Genomic DNA, 20,322 nt, shown 5'->3' with positions numbered 1-20,322 from the left:
TATGATCAAATGCCACATTTACTTACAGCACGTGATATGAGAGGAACCAATGAAATGTGTGCTTTGTTTAAGCAGGCACCGTTTTTAAAAAATGCTCTCGATAAAAACATAAACAGGCCGTCTGTAGTGAAAGGCAAAAGAAGCCGTCCTCAAAAAAGAAAAATTCCACCTGCTACTCTGGAGGAGTTGTCACTGCTATTGGATACACTGCTGGAACACAGTAAAGCTGTGGGTTTGTCAGGAACTGAGAAATATCACACTAAATACACTGTATATTCACCTACATTACCCCAGTCGCTGGCATTTTTACACAACAAAGGCACACAGTTCCTTGGCCTTACAGTTCTACAGCTGCACTGTGTAAAGTGTCTAAATGCTGCAACAGTGACTGAAGAGCAGGCAGAAGCTACTGAAGGACACACAAGACTTCAGCACAAGAAGTTGGTTTCGATGGTGTGCAGGAAGAATCACAGCTTCGGTGATGCACGCTGTATTTGCCACAAGTTTGGAAACACCAGCCCAAAGTGTTGTTAATTGTGTGAGCTACCCTGAAAACTGTCTGTTACACAAACAAGATGGGGAGTGGAGCATGAAGAGGATGCATGAAAGGCCTACACCCAAAAAATTGCAGCACATCACTACAAACTGCAGGTTTGTTTATGCAGTTTTATTGTGAACACAATTTTTCTTGAACTTGGAGCATCTCACAATGTGTGACTGTTGTGGGGAGTGGTGCCTGGAGATTAAGTGTCCTTTTAAATACACAACGGACAGCATTAAGCAGGCATTGGATGCACAGGATAAAGACTTCTGCCTGGAGTCAGCTGCAAATGGACTTCACTTAAAGAGGGCGCACCCCTACTACTTACAGGTGCAAACACTTTGTCACCAGCTCCAACCACTGTGACCTCGTTGCATGGACTCAAAGAGACATGGCTGTGGTACACATCTTCCCTGATGTAGATTTCTGGGAACCACGTTTGAAGAGAGCACAAGAGTTCTTCAAAAAAAAGAAAAAAAAAAAAAAAGTGTGCCTTCCAGAACTGGTGGGAAAATATTTCTCCGAGCATAGTTCTGTTCTGAATGCCCCATAACTTTTTATTTAGGGGGTCTAGATTGATGCCTGAAGTGCATTGCCATGCAAATAATTTTCATTTACTGAATATGTACTTACTAAGTACCACTGTTTAAAAGATGAATAAAGAAACAAACAAATTTTTGCCTGTTATTAAAACCACTTTATAGAACATCAAATCAGTTACAATGTAGAATCAATGTCGTTTATGGTTTACAACTGACAAATTTTTTTACATAAAATATTGACAGCATTTACATAATAACACTCACTAACATTCTGTAAATTTACTGTATCTTTTGAAAAATTATAACTACATATACACAGCACAAGACTTTTAATAGTACTTAAGAGCAAGTTTCATTTTCCCTTGGTTTTACTACCACAATGGGGCACATGTTCACCAAAACGCAGCAAACCTTTACTATCTTATCCTGAAGGGCCTCCTCTTCACCCTCACATTAAAGAAGTAATCTGATTGGCATGGTGGTATGCAGCATTTTATACCTGTTGCGTAAACTACCTACAACTCGCTCGACATGAATTATTAGGTGGGCAATAGCTCTTGTATCTTCAATGTCCTTGGCATCAAGTTGACAGAAGCCTTTTGTAAATGCGGGGATCTTAACCTCTGCACACAAAGATGCTGGACAGGAAGATCAAATGTAAGGCGGAAGAGTGAGTAAAAGCATTTGGAAATGCCACGGTTTCTTTGATGCTGGCAGGAAAGCTTTTACATTGTTGAATAAGGAGAGTAAAATAGCAAAACAAGGTATTCCAGTATAATATTTTACTTTTTTGGTGTCATCCTTTAAAACATTTTTCATTCAGCTGTCTTTTTCAACTGTGATTCAAGCGTTCTGTTCTCCTCCAACAGCTGGTTTATTTCTGCTCTGTTCACAGCACACACAATCCATCGGCTGTCTTTTAGCTTCTGCATCTCTCTCTGTCCCATCTCCATTTTCTACATTTGTTGCTACTACCTCAGCCTCCACTCTTGGCCACAGCCTCCATCACGTGGTGATTAAGGTGTCGGTCTTCTGTCATGTCCATCTCTGGCAGCTCTTCATGTAACGTCTATGCAGGCCTCACCTTCACACTCTGCTCCTCCATTACTAAAGCCTGTCAGATACAATGAGTGCATAAGGCAAATGTTCACCAGAAGCCCACTTAAAAGTGCATGACTCATCAAAAAGCTATGAGCTGATTACCGGACAGTGAGAGCATTTTTTTATGTTGGTGGGAGTTGTATTTACCTCCGACTGCTGCTCTTTGCTGCTTCCGTCGCATTCGTCGTCTGTGACGGTCCAAGTTTGAAGCAGGGATTTCGGAGTGCCCCATGTATAGCGTTGGAACCCAGTCAGGATTTGTTTCATCCATTTCATAGGCTGGTTTGCCTGCAATTATGCTAAGTAATTAGCAACTCTATAAATAGAACGCAGTCCTGCAAAATCACACATTGAGATATTTGTTCTAATTTGCTATGACTTCAGAGCGAAATAAAACTAATAGGCTATACAGAGTAATATGAACTTATTTAGAACTTACCCGAATGAAAATGTCTGGAACACACCAACAGATATCTGGGGATGGTAGAGAACTGGATATCAGCTCGTCTCACAGCTGCTATCCAGGCTATACGCCTTCTTTTGGTAACATCCGACACATGAGCTCCCTGGTTTTGCTTCCAGGTGGGGAAACAATGAAAAGACAGCCCATTTTCAAGCTTATTCCCTTGCCGGTCGTGCGATCTAACGTTACAACCCATCACACAGCAAGTACGAACCATAGCGGATATTATTCGTGTGCTTTCGCTCGCTTTGTTTGGCCTACTAAAATGGCACCTCGACCAAAAATCCTGGCCGCACCCCCTCTCGCGACGTCATATTCCAAAGCCCATGCGCCATGCGAGGCCCTGTTAACCAATCAAAGGGAAGACGGCGATACACTTTAACCAATCGGCGACTCTCCCTGTGGGGAAGCGCATTGTTCAAAAACCCAAAAAGCAATCGGGTAAAGCGGCTCAGCTGGTGCTAAGAGCTCGAGACGAGGAGGGTTTGTTGAACTTATACAGTTTTACCTCAACGTTGGCTTTTGGCGATCTATCGTAAACATTAAGCTAACGAGCTTACAGGAAACCAGGCACATTTTGGACATTCCAGGAAAGTTAAAGTGAGTTTTACTTAAACGTGGGCAATACGACGTTAAACAAGATAACGTAATAGTTACAAAAATAATATTAGATTGTAACTATAACTGTTTGACGGAGTTATGTAAGTGTGTGTTAAGCTAAATGCAATATCTACGTTTTTTGTGTGCTTGTTTTTGGTTTTGAGTGACTGCACGATTTTCCCATTTAAAACCAGGAAGCAAGTCTCTTTGTTAGCATATATTGGTACTTGTAGTAGAAATCATTGTTATTAAATGTATGTTAGCTAGTATAAACATTAAAGTGACTCTGTTTAATTCACTGCAATATAGGCTCCGTTTACTACGTGCTTACTGGAGGCTAAACATGGCTACTTGCACATGTAAAGGTTCAGCACTGAGGTTTTTATTTTAGTTGCACTCAGTGCTGAGACACTTTTTGAAAGCACAAAGTCTTCTTGCTGTAACAAGCAGTGAAAGGTGAAGATGGCTCGAGTGATTTTTTTTTTTTTTTTTTTTTTTTTTTTTTTTGAATGCTAAACGTGGATTTGATACTTTTTAAATGCTGCTCAGTGTAACACGAAATACCATTTGGATTAAAAAAAGGGAATGAAATTGAAAAACCGAGACTTCTAAACTCGCTCATCGTAATAGCTACAAAGACTAAGCATGACAGGACCTGCTGTAGAGCAGTTGTATTGATCAGCACTAATGCCAAACTTGCCTGGTCTGGTGAAAGCCTGGGAAATATTTCCTGTTTGACTACTTAAGCAGGTTCAATTTGGCTTTAAACAGTAAACTAGTGTTCCTTTACCTGTCTGCTTGTTTGATGACGACACACCCATGTTTAACTAATTCATAGCAATGAAATGCTTGAGCAGAGAATAACATCATTACATCATTATTACAAACAACACAGACACTTGTGTGAGTGTGTTTAGTTTTTCATCTTTTATGTTGTATATTGCTGTTTTTTTTCCAACACAAGCCTATATTATCCTTTCAAAGTGACTTGTGCACACGCCCTAAGTCAAGCCCATGTTTGAAACATTTTGTAATCCCCTTTTAATAGAATTACTACATACTAATGAAAACGTGTTATCCTTGGAACAGATAGACGGGCATGGCGCTGTCTTTGTCATCTCCGTGTGGATGCCCCTCTGATGAGGAGGAAATGGCTGTGTTTGAATCTACAGCAGCAGAGCACGGAGGTTTGGCCAGACCACGTCTACCAGAGATCTCTGTTATTTCCCCGGGCCTGGACACCAGGCCATCCATTACAGGGCCGGTAAGAGTTCCCAAAAAAAAAAAAAATCATATGTCCCTCAGGTATAACAAAACATGTTCAGAACAAATCTATATGAGATTTTTTTGTTTTTTGTGTGTGTCTATATATATATAATTGATCAATATTGCCAGAGGTGTAACTGTTTTTCAAAGCCATAATTTCATACCTCGCTTTTCCTTCAGAGGAGATGAATAACAGCCCCCCCAAAAAAGAAAGGGAGGCAGGGAAACATTCTGTTTAAACTACATCATTCTGACACTTTTCCAGTTCACTTGCTATACCTCTCTGATTCTTAAACACAGCTGCTTTCTTCAGTCTGGCAGGCTTAAATAGGCATTAAAAGCCCAGATGGGTATTGCAGTAGAGCGAGATGCAATATGTAAAATTCTAAACCCTGGGATTGCAGTTTGGTGGTGTTAATATTTTTCCATTCTACCATCAAAACATTTACAAAGATGCTTGTGTGTTTAGAAAGTAGCAGTGAAATCTCAAAGCTGCGATGAAGGGGCCACCGAGAGGGTGAAGGTTTTCCTGCGCATCCGACCACTTACTGACACGGAGAGATCCAGAGGGGAAGAGCAGGTAAGACATTAAGGTCAACATTTTTGTTTTTTCTAGGATAAAAGCTTTCAATACTCTGAAACTGTACTTGAGTCTATTTTGTTTTTCTTTTAGGGTTGTGTGGCTATCCAAGACGAAGAGACCCTGCTGCTTAAAGCTCCAAATGACTCTCAGAACATGAGAGCAGCAGAACGAGGCATCACTCCGAGTATTCACAAGTTCAGTTTCACGAAGGTAGGAGAGTCGTATGTGTAGCTCCTCTTTACTTAAACATACTGTTTCCAAAACTGAAAACCCATTCAGAAAAAAACTGTAGTAATCACGTAATAATATTTTCAGAGAAGAACTTGAAGAAAATGAGAATGCTGGAGTGAAACAGACCAGTGAAGATGTTTTTTTTTTTTGTTTTTTTTTCTTTAAATTTCCCCTTAGATATTTGGTCCTGAGACAGCGCAGCAACAGTTTTATGAGAGCACAATGAAGGCGATGATAAACGATGTGCTTCGAGGAGAAAATAGACTTCTCTACACTTATGGTGTAACCAATTCTGGAAAGACGTACACCATTCAGGGTGAGTTATTTTCTGTTCTGCAGATATTACTTGGACACATAAATCCCAGGGTTAATTATGAGGTTTGTTCGTTATGTAATCGCACAACATAAACCATGCTTGTCAAACTTTGGCCTGCAGGCAGCGGTCGAGAGGCAGGCCTGCTGCCCCGGGCTTTAGTGTCCCTGTTTAGGAAACTGCAGGGCCGTCTGTACGGTGGCATGAACCTGAAGCCTGTCTTATACCAGGATGTGAGGCAGCTCAGTGCCAATGAGGTCAAGGCAGAGGAAATCCGCAGAAACTCTCTGCTCAAAGAGGTAAACATAAATATGACTTTTAAAGGCCTTACAGCATTACTCTGGAACACATTGTAGCAACAAGGTGAATTTTAGGATGCATTTGGACATTGTGGTGCTCCAAACGTATGTGACTACACTTTGGTATATTTGGCATGTTCTTTTCCTTGCAGACTGCTACTTGGTTAAATGTTTTCCTGCAGATGAATTATGCATCTTCTGATTCTCCTTCCTCTTGTGGATTTCAGGATGGGAATTCTCGTTGCACTGGCACCACCACAAGCTGGGATAGTGGCATCGGAGGACTGTCTGCTACCACTACCTTTGGCACTCAGCTGGAAGGTGAGGATTTTCATTCCTAAATGTAGTCAATTTTCTGCTAAACGCACCACATGCTGTATTTGGAGTAGAATAGTTGGTGTTTGATGAGTACACAGCACTGTTTACAATATAAGAAGTCAACATCAGCGTTGTTTGTGCAGCACATACCAATTTCCAGTTTAAACACTGCTTTCTTTATATTAAAATCATTACTGCCTTAAAAAAACAAAACAAACATGTGACTTTTAATTTGCCTCTGCAGACACGGACAGTGTTTGTCTGGAGCCGGACAGCCTGTCGCACAGCGGAGGGGAAGATCTCGAGGAAGGAGTGCAGTTTTCAATCTGGGTGTCCTTTTATGAAATCTACAACGAGTTCCTGTACGACCTACTGGACGCCTCGCCCTCCCAGCAGCCCCGGAAGAGAGTCACATTGCGGCTAAGCGACGACAAGCAGGGCAACCCCTACGTGAAAGGTAACAGTGGCTCATTCACAGGAATGGAGTTAAAACTAGATCAAAGTATGTTGGCCTGAACTTCCTGAGGCTCATTCCCACCAGGCAGCCGCTCTCATCTGATGTATGTTACGCTTCATCAGGCAGGAAATGATGTTTAAAAACTGTAAATTGCTTCTTTCATTTTCCTCAACTCTACCTGCAGTCTTTGTAGACTTTGTGTTTGTGGGAGTGCAACAACACACCACAATGAATGAGTGCATGAATAAAGAACTGTGCAAAAGATGGTCACGACTTTGAACACTACGTTAGCTTAATTCATGTGTTTCCTGCATAACAGCATGTGTAACTACTGCTGCAGCTCCTTCACGTGCACCACATTGTGCTTCTTCCTGTTGTATCAGACCTGACCTGGATCCAGATCCGCAGCGCCGAGGAAGCCTGGAGGATTCTGAGAGTTGGGCGTCGCAACCAAAGCTTCGCCAGCACTCACCTCAACCAGAACTCCAGTCGCAGGTAGGAGCATGTTAAATGACGTGTTTACCTATTGAAACCTTAATTTGAGTTACACTTGTGGACACTCTGATCATAAACGTATCACTTACACAGCCACAGCATCTTTTCCCTCCGTGTCCTGCACGTCCACCCTGGAGCAAATTCAGGCCAGGCCATGCACATCAGCGAGTAAGTTGGCTTTTAATTACCCAGTCTTGATTTCAGTTTTGGGTCATTTTAACTTATATTGATTAGAGTTTGTAAAGGTGATAATGTAAGTCTGTCTCCTTTTTAGGCTGACTGTGTGTGATTTGGCTGGGTCCGAACGCTGTAAAGATCAGCGTAATGGTGAGAGGATGAAGGAGGCCAACAACATTAACACCTCCCTCCTAACACTGGGGCGCTGCATTGCTGCCCTGAGGCACAACCAGAGCAATAAGTACGTTTTAAAATGTTTAGGTGGTGTAGTAAATTAGAGAAATGGTTGAAACAGATCATCTTGTGGAGCTTTTTACTGCTTTTCTGCTCTCAAGATCGAAAATGCTAAATTGCTATAAATTTTCTTCACGTCAGCTTCTGCAGTAATTAAATTATTGATCCGCTAATTTATGGCGTGTGGATTTCCTGCACTAAATCAACTTTTACAGCTTTTAGGGCGTTTTTGTTTTTTGCTGTTGTACATATAAAGATTTAATGACCAAATGGGTTTTAATATGTTTTCCTACTGCATCAACAGGTCACGGCCTCCTCAAGTGGTGCCTTTCAGGGACAGTAAGCTGACCCGTGTCCTGCAGGGTTTCTTCTGTGGGCGAGGAACCTCCACCATGGTGGTCAACATCAATCCATGTGCATCCATCTATGACGAGACCCTCCAGGCCCTCAAATTCTCTGCTATTGCTACCCAAGTAAGAAACTCATTTGTACACGAGTACCTGAGTGGCTGGTTTAGTTTTGCGTCCTGTGTGAGATCAATCAAATGTGCCGTTTCTCTTCTTTAAGCTCGTCCACGGCCCGTCCACGAAGACCAGAGTGGCCTACATCCTGTCTTTACTTCGTGATCCAACAGGAAATGGTAACGACAGCACGGTGATGGAGGAGGAAGAGGATGAGAGTGATGTCGACGATGGAGATATCACCATGTTAGATACTAAGGTAACATCCTCTGCTTTTTATGTAACACCTAAATATTAAGCACTTTTATTTCACTGACAAAATAAATCAACCTTTTATTTTGAAACACTACTTAAACCAAGTAACCGTAACATCTTAAATGTGTCGAAAACTGTCAAAAATCTATTGTTCTAACAGCCGACTGTTCTACATTAAGGCTTTGCTGCAGGCCATTGATGTTCTGAAGAGAGAGGTGCAGCGCCAGCGGGAAGAGAAAGAAGTCCTAGAAGCAAATGTGAGAGAGCAGGTGGTCTCTGAGATGATGGAGGTCATCTCTAGAATGCAAGATGGTTTCAGGTGTGTGTGGGTGCTTGTTTGAATCTGAAATGCCAATTTAAAGGCTTTTTTTTTGTAATACTTTTTAGTGGTAAGGAGCAGTAGGCACATCTAATAGTGTTTTCTTGGCAGGGATTTGGGAGAAATGTGTTGTTTAACTGTTTTCGTAATGACTACATATAGCAACATTTTATATCTTCTCACCCTGTAGTGAGACACTGGATGCTGAGAGGGCGCTCATTGAAGAGAGGTATGAAGACAAGATAAATAGCCTGCAGAAACACCTGAAGAAATTCTACACCCAGGAGCTAAAGGTCAGTTAATGACTTGAAAGTTTGTAATGCTTTGCATTCTCTGCAAATTAAGCATTCGCAACTGTTTGCGATGCTCTCGCTGAATCTCTACCAAATTTATTTCCGTTCTCCCAGGAACGTGATCAGGAGATTGAAGCTCTGTCTGCTGCTCTTGAGGAAAAAAAGAAGGCAAATGAAGCAGCCCCCATGACGGCGCCACCTGGAGACTCTGAGGGCCCTCGCCGCTCTCAGCGCGTCAGTACGCAGAATGAGCTCGGGAGACTGCGCACTGAACTCGACCAGTGCCGCACTGAGCTGTGCACCAAGACTCAAGGTACAGTCTGACTGGAAGATTTCTGATTATATGCACAAGGATATTGTTCATGATGGCTGACTGATTTGTTCTGTTTGTCTGTGCAGAGGTGACAAAGCTTAAGATGCAGCTAGAAGTGCCAGGTAGTGCTGGCAATCTCACCTCTGCTGCTGACCGCAAGCTGGAGGAGGGTCAGCGGGTCAGTACATGCTCTACACAAACTCACTGCTGCATGTGAGTCTCTGGACTGTTTGAAAGATTAAAATTTGTATGTGTGTATATATTTCTTGTTTTTTACAACAGAACCTGCGTCAGCTGCGCCTCAATCTGCAGAGGCTGGGGGTGGACCTGCAGTCTGGTGAAAGAGCCTGCTGTCGCAACACAGGAGGGGAGAGGCTGCGCCACGCTTTAACAGCTGCAGATGAGACTTTAGCCAAACAGGTAGAGTCAAGCAATGTGCAGTGTGCAATTTGCACATTCAGTTTTACTTGTAAACTAAGATTTTCTTTAAATTATTTAACAGGGTGCTCAGCCCTCTGTGTTCTGCAACAGCTGAGAAAGTATTGAACACATTTTGCAAACTGCATGTTAAATTTCCATCAGTGCAGAGTTTAAAAGCGCTTTTTCCTCCTAGTTAGAAGCAGCTTGTGAGGATAAAATGCATGAACTCTTTAAAAAAAAAAAAAAAAAAAAAAAACCTGCATTATATTATGAGCAGTTCTCATTTTAAACTGTCGTTTTCTTCTCCTAACTCACTTGCACCGGCAGATTTTAAACTAAAACAAGGTTTCTAACATCTGCACAAAGCTGTCAATGAGCTAGAGCATGTTTAGCTGTTGCTTTTTGCCTCACCTTCTGAAACTAAACAGCCCTCCCTTCCCTCTCTGCTCCTGTCTAACCTCACCCCCTGTCAACTGACTTCTTCTTCTCAGGGCCAGATCCTTATGGAGCTCCAGAACGACCTGATGCTGGTCAAAGCCGACTTGAGGCGGAAAGCGCAGACCCTGGCCCAAACACAGTCCCTCCCTCCCCAGCTGCCCCCGTCTGGCTTTGCTGCCCCCAGCATGCCGGGCTCCTGCAAAAGGAGAGGCTGTGGCGCCGGCGCACCGAGCGACCCCGAAAACCGTCCGCCGCAAAAACGACAGTTTTTCCAGTCTCTGTTCCCATCTCGCACCCCAACACGTAAATACAACACCCGTGCTGCCGAGGATGCAAATCTGACCCCCTCCTCAAGGATTTTGCGGTCCCGTCAGCCATCTCCACTTCCTAGTCCGGTCGTCACCCCTCGTAATCTCAGGGGGAAGTACTGAACTTTAAAGCAAACTAAGTTGCTGTTGTCTTTATAATATTTTTTTATGTTTTTCTACTTTAACTATATTATTGGCATCAACTGAACTGTTAATGCTTTAAGCTGAGGTAAAGCTGCTTAGTGACTGTATGGTTAAAATAGTGCATGTGTGTTAATCAACCTGCTCTGCCTCTGCAACTCCACTTTGTGCCTTTGTGCTGTACTCTCCCTCCACCACTCAATATAAATCCTACAAACACATTTGAGCAGCCTGAATATAATCATGCTTTAAAACTGTAGTAAATTATTTTACCCTTTCCAGTCAGTCCCTGCAAAGACTGCTGTAAACTATTTACACATAAACCGTACCGATGAGCAATGAAGTGAGAAGTCAAATTCCCATTTGTATGCTCTGTGCTGTAAACTTTAGACTGTGTGTGTGTGTTCGTTCATTCATATATACATGTTAATCTTGTCTGTTTGCTCTTGAACATTTTATTTGGGATTCTTTTTGTAGTATTGCACTATTGACCATTAAACCTTACCAAAAACAAGAAATGGGTATTTACTGTATGCGATGCTGCACCGTGCATACTGACCTGTCCAGTGCTTACTGCAGGTACGCTGATTGTTTTCACATTTCCAGCAAAGACAATGTCATGGGCTGGACAAAAATGGTCAGGATTGCTAGTTTTACAAAAACAAATGCAGTTTATTATGTAAATTCCAACGCAGCCCTCGTCAAGATAACCTTCAGAGCAGTTTCATGTCACAAGATAGGTAAATTGTCCATATTTTTTTAAGCCAATGAAGAAGAGAGTTGGTGTCAGGGTGTAAATGAGATGAGATTCAGGGGAGACACCCTCCTGACTGGAGTGTTGTTGTTTGAGAGTGGTGCAAACAGGTCTGCTGAAGGTGTCTCGATTTGATCTCTGACCTGTGAGATCTGCCGCAACAGAGCCTTTCCTTCCTCACGTGCCTGCAAGACGAGGCATGACCGATCAGTACCGACCACACAACAGCAACTAAAACAAGATGCTCAAATCGTACAGGAACACTTACGTCATTGTAGTCACAACAGCGCTGAGCGCAAAGGGATGCCTCATCATAGAGCTTGTTCTTGAAATAGTACTGGCCCAGGTACCGCAGGGCTGTGCTCACCTCAGCATGCTCCAGTTGTTCCTGACAAGACTTAGTTTGGTTAGAACTATATTCCTTTATATTAATGCAACACATGACCTGGAGCACAAGTGGGAAAAACAGAGCCAGAGGGCTGGAACCTCCAGCCACCGATGTCATCCTCTTAATTGTTCCCATTTGGCTAATTAACACACGAGTAAAACAGCAGAAAATGAACTGATGCAATGATGCATTTCTGTATTTCATTGGTATTTAAGTCTGTTTTTGCTTGCAGAGATAACTCAATCTGCTGGCTTTGGCCCTGGGGGGGCAACAGCTAATTTTGGAGGCCTTCTAATAATTTAACCAATACTTGGGTCAAGATTTTCATTGCTCTGGACATTATTTATTAATACACACAAAGTATTAAAAGCTAAATTGTTGCAGAACAATAGCTAAGTTATGTTAGTCATGTGACACGTTCCTCTACACAGGCTTCACTTGCATGCAACTGAAGCCTGTCCAAATGTTCAAAACACTGTCAACAGTTTCTCTATATTAAAGAATCGGTTTATAGAGATCACCTAGATAACAGCATAATTGGATTTCCTTCATATTTATGATCATGTATTGTAAGGGTAATGCTGGATTTTGATGACGGCTGAACAGTTGTCTGGAGTCAATATTTACAACATAAAACATTGTGTTAAATCAGTTGCCTGCGCAGCAGTGATAATCAGACAGACACTGTGTGGATGTAGGCTAAAGTTGATATAGCATTTAAAGGGATTATTTTATTTAATGAACCTTTTCACTGTAAACCAGACAATTTAAAAAAGTGAAATGCCTTTTTCAAGATCTGGCCTTTGTTTACCGTCTAAAACTCTGTCTGGTCCCCAGGAAAAGAAACATGCTGGCCCATTTTTGTTTGTAGTAGATAAAATGAAACCCATTAATGATTGCCGATTCCAAATCCACACGCATTAATAGACTGGATCTAAAGCCCCTTCAGTTTGGGAAGAAACATGAAAGGATGCTGCATTCAGTGACGCTGGGAGACAAAACCTGGATTACAGTTTACCAAGTCATCTTTGCTTGCCAGTCAGGCTCTATCACATGAAACAAATTAATAATAATACATAATAATAGCAAGCTGAAGCATCGTGATCTCACTTGAAAGAGCAAATCATCGCAATCCTAGACCCTGAGAATATGAGTGTCAGAGCTTAATTTAAAGTGCTTACCCCACAAGAGAAAATGTCTTGAATGTAAAGCATGTAACACTGGGCAGCATCGTCAGACTCATTCAGCTGTTCGTGGAGCCTGACAAAAATAACAAACAACCAGAAAAATAAATATATAAAAAAGGAAAATAAATATCGAGCAGCAGATCAGAGCCTCGTTTCTTCAGAGCACTGTTGTTCAGCTCAATATAGTGATAAACACTTACTTTGCCAGTTTGAGCAGAGCCATTTTCTCTACATCTCCGACAGAATATGCTCTCCAGTAACACTTCACAAAAATAAATCCATGACACAAGTTAGAATCAAGAAAAAAGCTTTGGAACTGACTACAGAAACTACTGTTAATTACTGGCAATGGGTAGATGTGTACCTTCTTGGCTTCGGCTTGCTGTGACAGTTTTTCGTAGCTTTCACCCAGTGCGACCAACATGCGAGAGTCATTCGGCCTGAGAAAAAAAACCAACAAGTGTTTATATATATGTATAAGTTTTCTTCCAAAAACCGTCCATTCTTTATAACAGCAGCATGAAATATCATCTGCTTAGCTTAAGTCCAAACCTGAGCTGGTGAGCCTTTCGATAATAGTACAAACAGTAAAAGGGCATCTTGAGGATCTCGTATGTCTGACCAAGACCATACCAGGCACGGTAGTCTCGCTTATTCACTTCAATGGCATGTCTGAGGAAGAAAAAGGACACGAGACTAAAATCATAAATCCGTTTAAACCTCCAGACCTGTGTCACCTGATAATAAATACATCCTGATGATGCAGATGCTGAGCGCGACTATGAGATATCCAGACTGACCTGTAGGCTTGAATGGCAGCTGAAGTGTTTTTCATTTCCATGTACTCGTGTCCCATGAGTGTCCAGGCACCGAGACAGCGAGGGTTCAGTTTGAGGGCCCGCTGGAAGTAGAGAGCTGCTTTCTCATGCTGAGAGCGTAAGCTGTAATAGTTACCTGTGGATCAGACACACGACTTACTGCAGTACAGGAAACACTAGTTTTCTTTTACAACATATATTATGGATTACATGTACATAATGAACGATCCATTTGTTTTAAAACTAGCATAAGTAACGTCCTCTTGCAGCCGGTGACCTCTAATCTAATTAGTTCAATGCTTACCGATAACGCAGCACGTCTCCACTCTGTACTTGTCAATCTCCACCAGGTTGTGGGCCAAATAGCTCAACTCTGGCTTCATGCTCTGTGGAAACATGATTACAATCAGCAACACTACAAAATTTCAGTTATGATACTGACTTTCCTATTTTCTACAATTTTTTTTCCTTTGACCCCTCACTGAAATAATACAGAAACTGGCCCCCATGTCTTTGTGCAAACCACATCAGTCATACTGATTACTGACTAATGTTCTTCAGATCTCACATTGCAATTGGCATACACTTACTTTGACATAAAGCAGATTTGAGAATGTGTCCATGTTGTCGATACGATACGGATCCTGCTCCCTCAGCTCATTGAACAGAGCCAAAGCTTGATCAATATCTGAAAGAAGGGGAGACAGCGTGCTGTAAGACTAGGCCCGCTTACATGCCATTCATCAGAAATTCAAAATTTCCACTGAAAAAGTAGAGAAAAAAACAAACCTCTGATATTGTGGTAGGCCACAGCAATCTGTGAGATGATGTAGGTACTTTTCGAAAAGCCAGCCTCTATTAGGTTCTGGTATTTTTGCAATGCTTCTTTGATCATCTGCAGCTCTGTGTACATGTGGGCCATGAAGAAGTCTTTAATCCAGCAGTCTGGCAGAGACAGTGACTTCAGCTGAGGGGAAGCGGTAGAAGCAGACAGAGTCACTTCAAGGTGAAATATTTCTGAACATTTACTGAATATGTGGACCCTGTATTTTAAAATTATTTTTAAAAAAGGAGTGATTTTTTAATTGAAACTGTTGCTGTGGATTTGGTGAGTTAGCTTATGGAAATAAATGCTATCAGTTTCCACAGTTTCTGTGTGTCAGAACATAAGGCTTGTTACCATTTCAATATTGGTGACAAGGTTACTGAGCTCCAGCCATGCGCCCCAGTGCAGTGGAAGTGCATGTATTCCCTCAACAAACACGTCCACGGCCTCTTTCGGAAGATCCAGCTTTCTTAGAACCACCCCATACCTGTGTGTTCACACAGACACAAACATGATATCATCTGTAAGTAATCCACTGTATACGTCTGCATAATGGCAGTAATGTGTTTCACTATGGAGGAGCCTTACTACATGCATTACTGACTATATTAATTTCTGTGTGGATAACACCGTACCTACCAGGACTGTACGGTGTTTCTCCAACAACAAACCTTGGATTACCCCAGAAATTAAAGCTGTCCTCAAGCAGAAGAGGAAGGCCTTCAAATCCAAAGACAAAGAGGAGTTGAAAAGGGTGCAGAGAGAGTTGAGGGGACTGATAAGGAATGGGAAGGACAGCTACAGGCAGAAGATGGAGAACCAGCTTCAGCAAAACAACGTTGGTGAAGTCTGGAGAGGCCTCAGAACCATCTCAGGCCACAAACAGCAGAACTCTCTGCCTGGGAGGGATGTGAGGTGGGCAAATGAACTGAATCATTTCTTCAACAGATTTGATTCAACCATGAGGCAGTCTCCAACATCGGCTGCAGACTCACCCACCCCCACTGCTGCTGTTCCACCTCAGACACTTCACACCTCCTCTATTCACCCTGCTCACTCCTCCCCACCCCCAACAACAGCATCCAATACACACTCAACACAAGGCTCCAGCCTGTCTCTCTCAACCACCCAGGTTAGGAGGGAACTGAGGAGGATTAATGGCAAGAAGGCAGCGGGCCCAGATGGCATCAGCTCAAGGGTCATCAGGTCCTGCGCGGACCAACTGTGTGGGGTGATGGAGCACCTCTTCAACCTGAGCCTGAGGTTGGGAAGAGTCCCACAGCTCTGGAAAACCTCCTGTGTTGTACCAGTGCCAAAGACTTCACGCCCCAAGGACCTCAACAGCTACAGGCCGGTGGCTCTGACATCCCACCTGATGAAGACCCTGGAGCGGTTGGTCCTGGCTCAGCTTCGGCGCCTAACAAGCTCATCACTGGACCCACTTCAGTTTGCCTACCAGCCTGGCATTGGAGCGGATGATGCCGTCATTCACCTCCTACATCGTTCCCTCGCTCACCTGGAGACCGCTGGAAGCACTGTGAGAATCATGTTCTTTGATTTCTCCAGTGCCTTCAACACTATTCTTCCCTCGGTTCTGAAGGACAAGCTGGAGAACTCTGGAGTGGACCATCACCTCACTACCTGGATTTTGGACTACCTCACCGACCGACCACAGTATGTGAGGACTCAGGGCTGTGTGTCGGACAGGGTCGTCTGCAGTACGGGGGCCCCACAGGGAACGGTTCTGGCTCCGTTCCTCTTCACCATCTACACTGCAGACTTCTCCCACAATTCCACCCAGTGCTTCCTGCAGAAGTTCTCTGATGACTCTGCAATAGTCGGCCTCATCACTGATGGGGACGACAAGGAGTACAGAGGACTGACTCAAGACTTTGTGGACTGGTGCCAGCTGAACTACCTCCAGATCAACGCCAGTAAAACCAAGGAACTGGTGGTAGACTTCCGCAGGCACAAGCATTCTCCACTGCAACCACTGAACATCCAGGGTATGGACATTGAGGCTGTGGACAGCTACAGGTACCTTGGTGTTCATCTGAACAACAGACTGGACTGGACTCATAACTCAGACGCCCTCTACAGGAAAGGGCAGAGCAGGCTGTACCTGCTGCGGAGACTCAGGTCGTTTGGGGTGGAGGGCCCACTCCTGAAGACCTTCTATGACTCTGTGGTGGCTTCTGCTATCTTTTATGGTGTGGTCTGCTGGGGCGGCAGCATCTCTGCTGGGGACAGGAAGAGACTGAACAGGGTGATCCGAAGGGCCAGCTCTGTTCTAGGATGCCCTCTGGACCCAGTGGAGGTGGTGAGTGACAGGAGAATGGTGGCTAAGCTGTCATCACTGTTGGACAACATCTCCCACCCCATGCAGCAGACTGTGACAGCACTGAGCAGCTCCTTCAGTGGGAGACTGCGGCACCCACGGTGTGGGATGGAGAGATTTCGCAGGTCTTTCCTCCCCACTGCTGTCAGACTCCACAACAAAAACTTTAACTGAACAAACACACACATCCACACATGTGCAATAACACTAAGTGCAATAATCTTTTCTGGCATCGTTGTATTTTTACTCAGTTGTATATAGCATTCGTATTCTATTTTTATCTTATTGTATATTTTTATTCTATTTTATTCTACTGTATATAGTATATTATTTTATTCTATTCTGTACAGTTGTGTACTGTATTTATTCTTATTGTATTCTAATTTTTGCGTCATAACTTTTGCACTGTCCACTTCCTGCTGTGACAAAACAAATTTCCCACGTGTGGGACTAATAAAGGTTATCTTATCTTATCTTATCTTAGCAATCTTACAGATAGAGGGTGAAGCCGTCCAACTCTCCTGCAGTATGCTTCTTACTGAGCTCGACCCTTAGCTCGCGCAAAGCTTCATTGCGCACCTGACCCTTCTCCAGAGGGCCTAAAACACAGAAAATATATAAATAAGCTATAAAGACTAATACAATTCCTCATTTTTATCTTTTATGGGTCTAAAAGAAGAATTCCTCACCCAGGCTGTCCACAGTCTCATCATCCTTCTTTTTCTCGCCCGACTGAAAAAAGAAAAAACAGAAGGACAATGACAAAATGTGTTACAAATGCAACGATCAAAGTAAAATCGGGCTTCCTATGAAATAAAAAGGAAGGATCAAAAGGACGTGGGCATGCTCGACATCTACAGAATCTTACCAGATAGCGAGAATACATATAGAGGAAATAAGCTTTCTGACTGCGACAGCCTTTCAGAAAGTAAGCAGCACGATCATATTCTTTCAGGTCAAAGTATGATTTGGCCAGTGTAAGTGCATCCAGGTCTTGTGCATCTTCCTGCATGATGACAAATAAGAGCCATTTGAATAACATCATTAAGTTATTACAAGATCATCTTACTATCTACATTGCAAGAACTGTCAACAGGGGGCAATATACACATGTGAAAAATAATATTCTGCCACCTGCCAGAAAATCTGTCTGTCTTTATTGTCTTTTAATTCTTATCAAACTTTAGATAAATTCCAGATCATTATTTATTCATATTATAGTATAGTATGAAAATTATCACCACACCCATATCCACATATCCTAAACGATCAAAATTAAAGACAAACACATTTTGAAAAGATTGTGTGCGCAGACAAATCTTGATATAGCCAATTCCTGTTCTACACACCTGTTAACTAAACAGTAAAACATCAGAGTTCCCACAATGCCACTGAGTGACTTCTTCCTTTATCACAATAGACACTGGCACTGGGGTTTATTTGGAGATTCTACACCTTCAAGTGTATACACAAACACGCAAGTGTCATTGATGAAAATACAACAAATACAACACTTTAATTACTAATTGCTATTTCGATCCATTTTAGTAAATGTACTAACCTTTTAACACCCAGTTAAAATCTCGATTATACTCCAGTGGCATTAAAACTCACTGATGAGCCTAGAGTTCAATTTTCTTGCACAACCAGGGTGTCGATTTTTCTATGAAAATAATACTCCAGGGAGGTTTGCACGACATCGGACCGGTTTGTGCAAAACCTTAAGCACTCTGGATCTGCAGTTCACTTGCACTAGTATTTCTGGAGGAGTCCAAACATAAAACTAGACCTGAGCCATAAAGCATTAAGGGTTGTCCTCCACAAGACGGGAGTCATGCCACAGGTAACATATCAGATTCCAATGTAATGTAGTAATAATGGAGCTATAAAACACGTGTTTACAAGTGACAATTTTGCACCGTTTCACAGACACGAATGAAGAACTGGAACAAACTGTACTGCATGTGAAAGAACGAAGAAATAAGAAAAAGAAACATCAGTAACAACTGAAACCCAGAAGGGTCCTCAATCATGACAGTTTTACAAACCTCTGTTAAAGGGGATGTTGGTGGCAGTTCATCCTTTGGCAGAGGATCCAAAGCAAATGCCAATTCAGAAGCCCTAAAATGTAAAGGAACAACCGCAATTTTAATATTAACACCTAAGTGCAACATTTAGCATTAGATTTCTTCCTCATCTGACATCAGTTCGTTTATTTCCATTCATCTAAACTCCCCAGTTTTAATTTACTGATCAAAAACAACTGACTAGAGAGACGACCTGAACCAAGTTATACCTCAGGCACAGGCAACACTGACGTTACACATAGTGGACTTTGTCAACACAACTAGTAAATCTACATATACGGTCTGCTTATGTTTAAGGTGACACTGACAGCAAAGTTAACGGCAATAAACAGCTAGCTAATACAGAGACTGATTTTTTTTTATCAGTGCTAACGCAGCTAACACGTAACTAGACGTCAACGCTTACTGTAAAGAGCAAAAAGACAGCCAGCTAATGGCACATTATTCACTGGGAGTCTCACCACTTTGCGCTGTGTAAAAGTCCTCTTTCTTTGCAAAGCGATATCACCGATATTAGCTGTTTTTTGATTTGTAACAGATCCCCAAACTCACTACAGAGAGCCGCCATTTTCATATTTTACCAAGCAAGTACGCTATTGGTGGAAGTTTCAAAGAGGCTGTCCCTCTTCCTCTTCCGCTTTTCCTCCAAAATAAAACCCTCTCTGTCAATGTTCCGTCTCAAAACTAGTAAAAAGGTAAAAATTGGTAAAAAGGAAAGTACACCCTCGTTCATTTCTAAGATTTTGCATAAAAGGACTGTAACAGTTACTATCGTAATGCAGTGTATCACCACATGGCGGCGCCTCCTGTCTCACGACTGGTGTCACCCCCTTTTTGTTCTTCTTCGCACTCCTCCTGTAATGGATGTTCCCGTGTGTACGCGGACTAGTGTGCTCTTTAGTAATGTGTGGTAGAGGTAGCACTTTTATTTTTGATATTGTAAATAAATGAGTACTTTTTGGAAAGTCAGAAGCTGTTGCTCATTCGCTATCCACCTGCACACCTCCGCGGCTGGCTTCATCTCCACCGCACGTTACAGGACATAAAAAATGGATCTGTCCTGGATTTTAAAATGAGAAAAATTCAATTCAGTTTTATTTATATGGCTTCAAATCACAACAACATATAGTCTTATAGTGCAAGGCAAAGAAGAATTGAAATTATAGAGAGAAACCCTTAACAAACACACTACCCCCAGTAAGCCAGCTCTTGGCGACAGTGGGAAGGAAAAACTTCCTTTTAACAGGAAAAAATCTCAGGGAGGGACAGCCATCTGTCTCCACCGGTGAGTTGAGGAAGGCAGGATAAAAGGCACTCTGTGGAAGAGAGTGAAAGATTAATGATAACAAAATAAAA

General features: G+C 42.5%; 3 protein-coding genes across 3 annotated transcripts; 1 reads left to right on the top strand and 2 right to left on the bottom strand.

Moving 5' to 3' along the window:
- Positions 1-1,765: 1,765 nt before the first annotated feature.
- LOC146565617 (uncharacterized) lies at positions 1,766-2,931 on the bottom strand. Its single transcript, XM_085287929.1, has 3 exons — positions 2,624-2,931; positions 2,332-2,472; positions 1,766-2,197 (listed from the first exon to the last, which is right to left on the bottom strand). The coding sequence occupies exons 1-3, from the start codon at positions 2,862-2,864 to the stop codon at positions 2,142-2,144; spliced, it is 438 nt and encodes a 145-aa protein (XP_085144055.1). The 5' UTR covers positions 2,865-2,931; the 3' UTR covers positions 1,766-2,141.
- Positions 2,932-3,036: 105 nt separating this feature from the next.
- On the top strand, positions 3,037-11,099 carry kif20a (kinesin family member 20A). The gene is made up of 19 exons (XM_085288892.1): positions 3,037-3,247; positions 4,337-4,511; positions 4,983-5,093; positions 5,187-5,306; positions 5,505-5,643; positions 5,764-5,939; positions 6,167-6,260; positions 6,502-6,714; positions 7,098-7,209; positions 7,303-7,377; positions 7,484-7,627; positions 7,925-8,093; positions 8,188-8,340; positions 8,516-8,655; positions 8,846-8,948; positions 9,063-9,261; positions 9,348-9,439; positions 9,544-9,681; positions 10,173-11,099. Exons 2-19 carry the CDS (start codon positions 4,347-4,349, stop codon positions 10,548-10,550), a joined length of 2,721 nt encoding a protein of 906 aa, XP_085145018.1. The 5' UTR covers positions 3,037-3,247; positions 4,337-4,346; the 3' UTR covers positions 10,551-11,099.
- A 120-nt stretch (positions 11,100-11,219) lies between these two features.
- Positions 11,220-19,634, bottom strand: cdc23 (CDC23 (cell division cycle 23, yeast, homolog)). The gene is made up of 16 exons (XM_085288893.1): positions 19,428-19,634; positions 18,928-19,000; positions 17,748-17,885; positions 17,569-17,611; positions 17,373-17,478; positions 14,896-15,028; positions 14,505-14,682; positions 14,306-14,403; positions 14,020-14,101; positions 13,698-13,851; positions 13,450-13,569; positions 13,262-13,337; positions 13,098-13,159; positions 12,892-12,970; positions 11,591-11,710; positions 11,220-11,507 (listed from the first exon to the last, which is right to left on the bottom strand). Exons 1-16 carry the CDS (start codon positions 19,538-19,540, stop codon positions 11,355-11,357), a joined length of 1,728 nt encoding a protein of 575 aa, XP_085145019.1. The 5' UTR covers positions 19,541-19,634; the 3' UTR covers positions 11,220-11,354.
- Positions 19,635-20,322: the final 688 nt, after the last annotated feature.

Source organism: Mchenga conophoros, linkage group LG10, assembly GCF_057382185.1.
Source record: "Mchenga conophoros isolate Kocher_MC1m ecotype Shallow Benthic linkage group LG10, M_conophoros_male_GT1.1, whole genome shotgun sequence".
NCBI classification, from domain to species: Eukaryota; Metazoa; Chordata; class Actinopteri; order Cichliformes; family Cichlidae; genus Mchenga; species Mchenga conophoros.
This window is presented reverse-complemented; position numbering and strand designations above follow the sequence as displayed.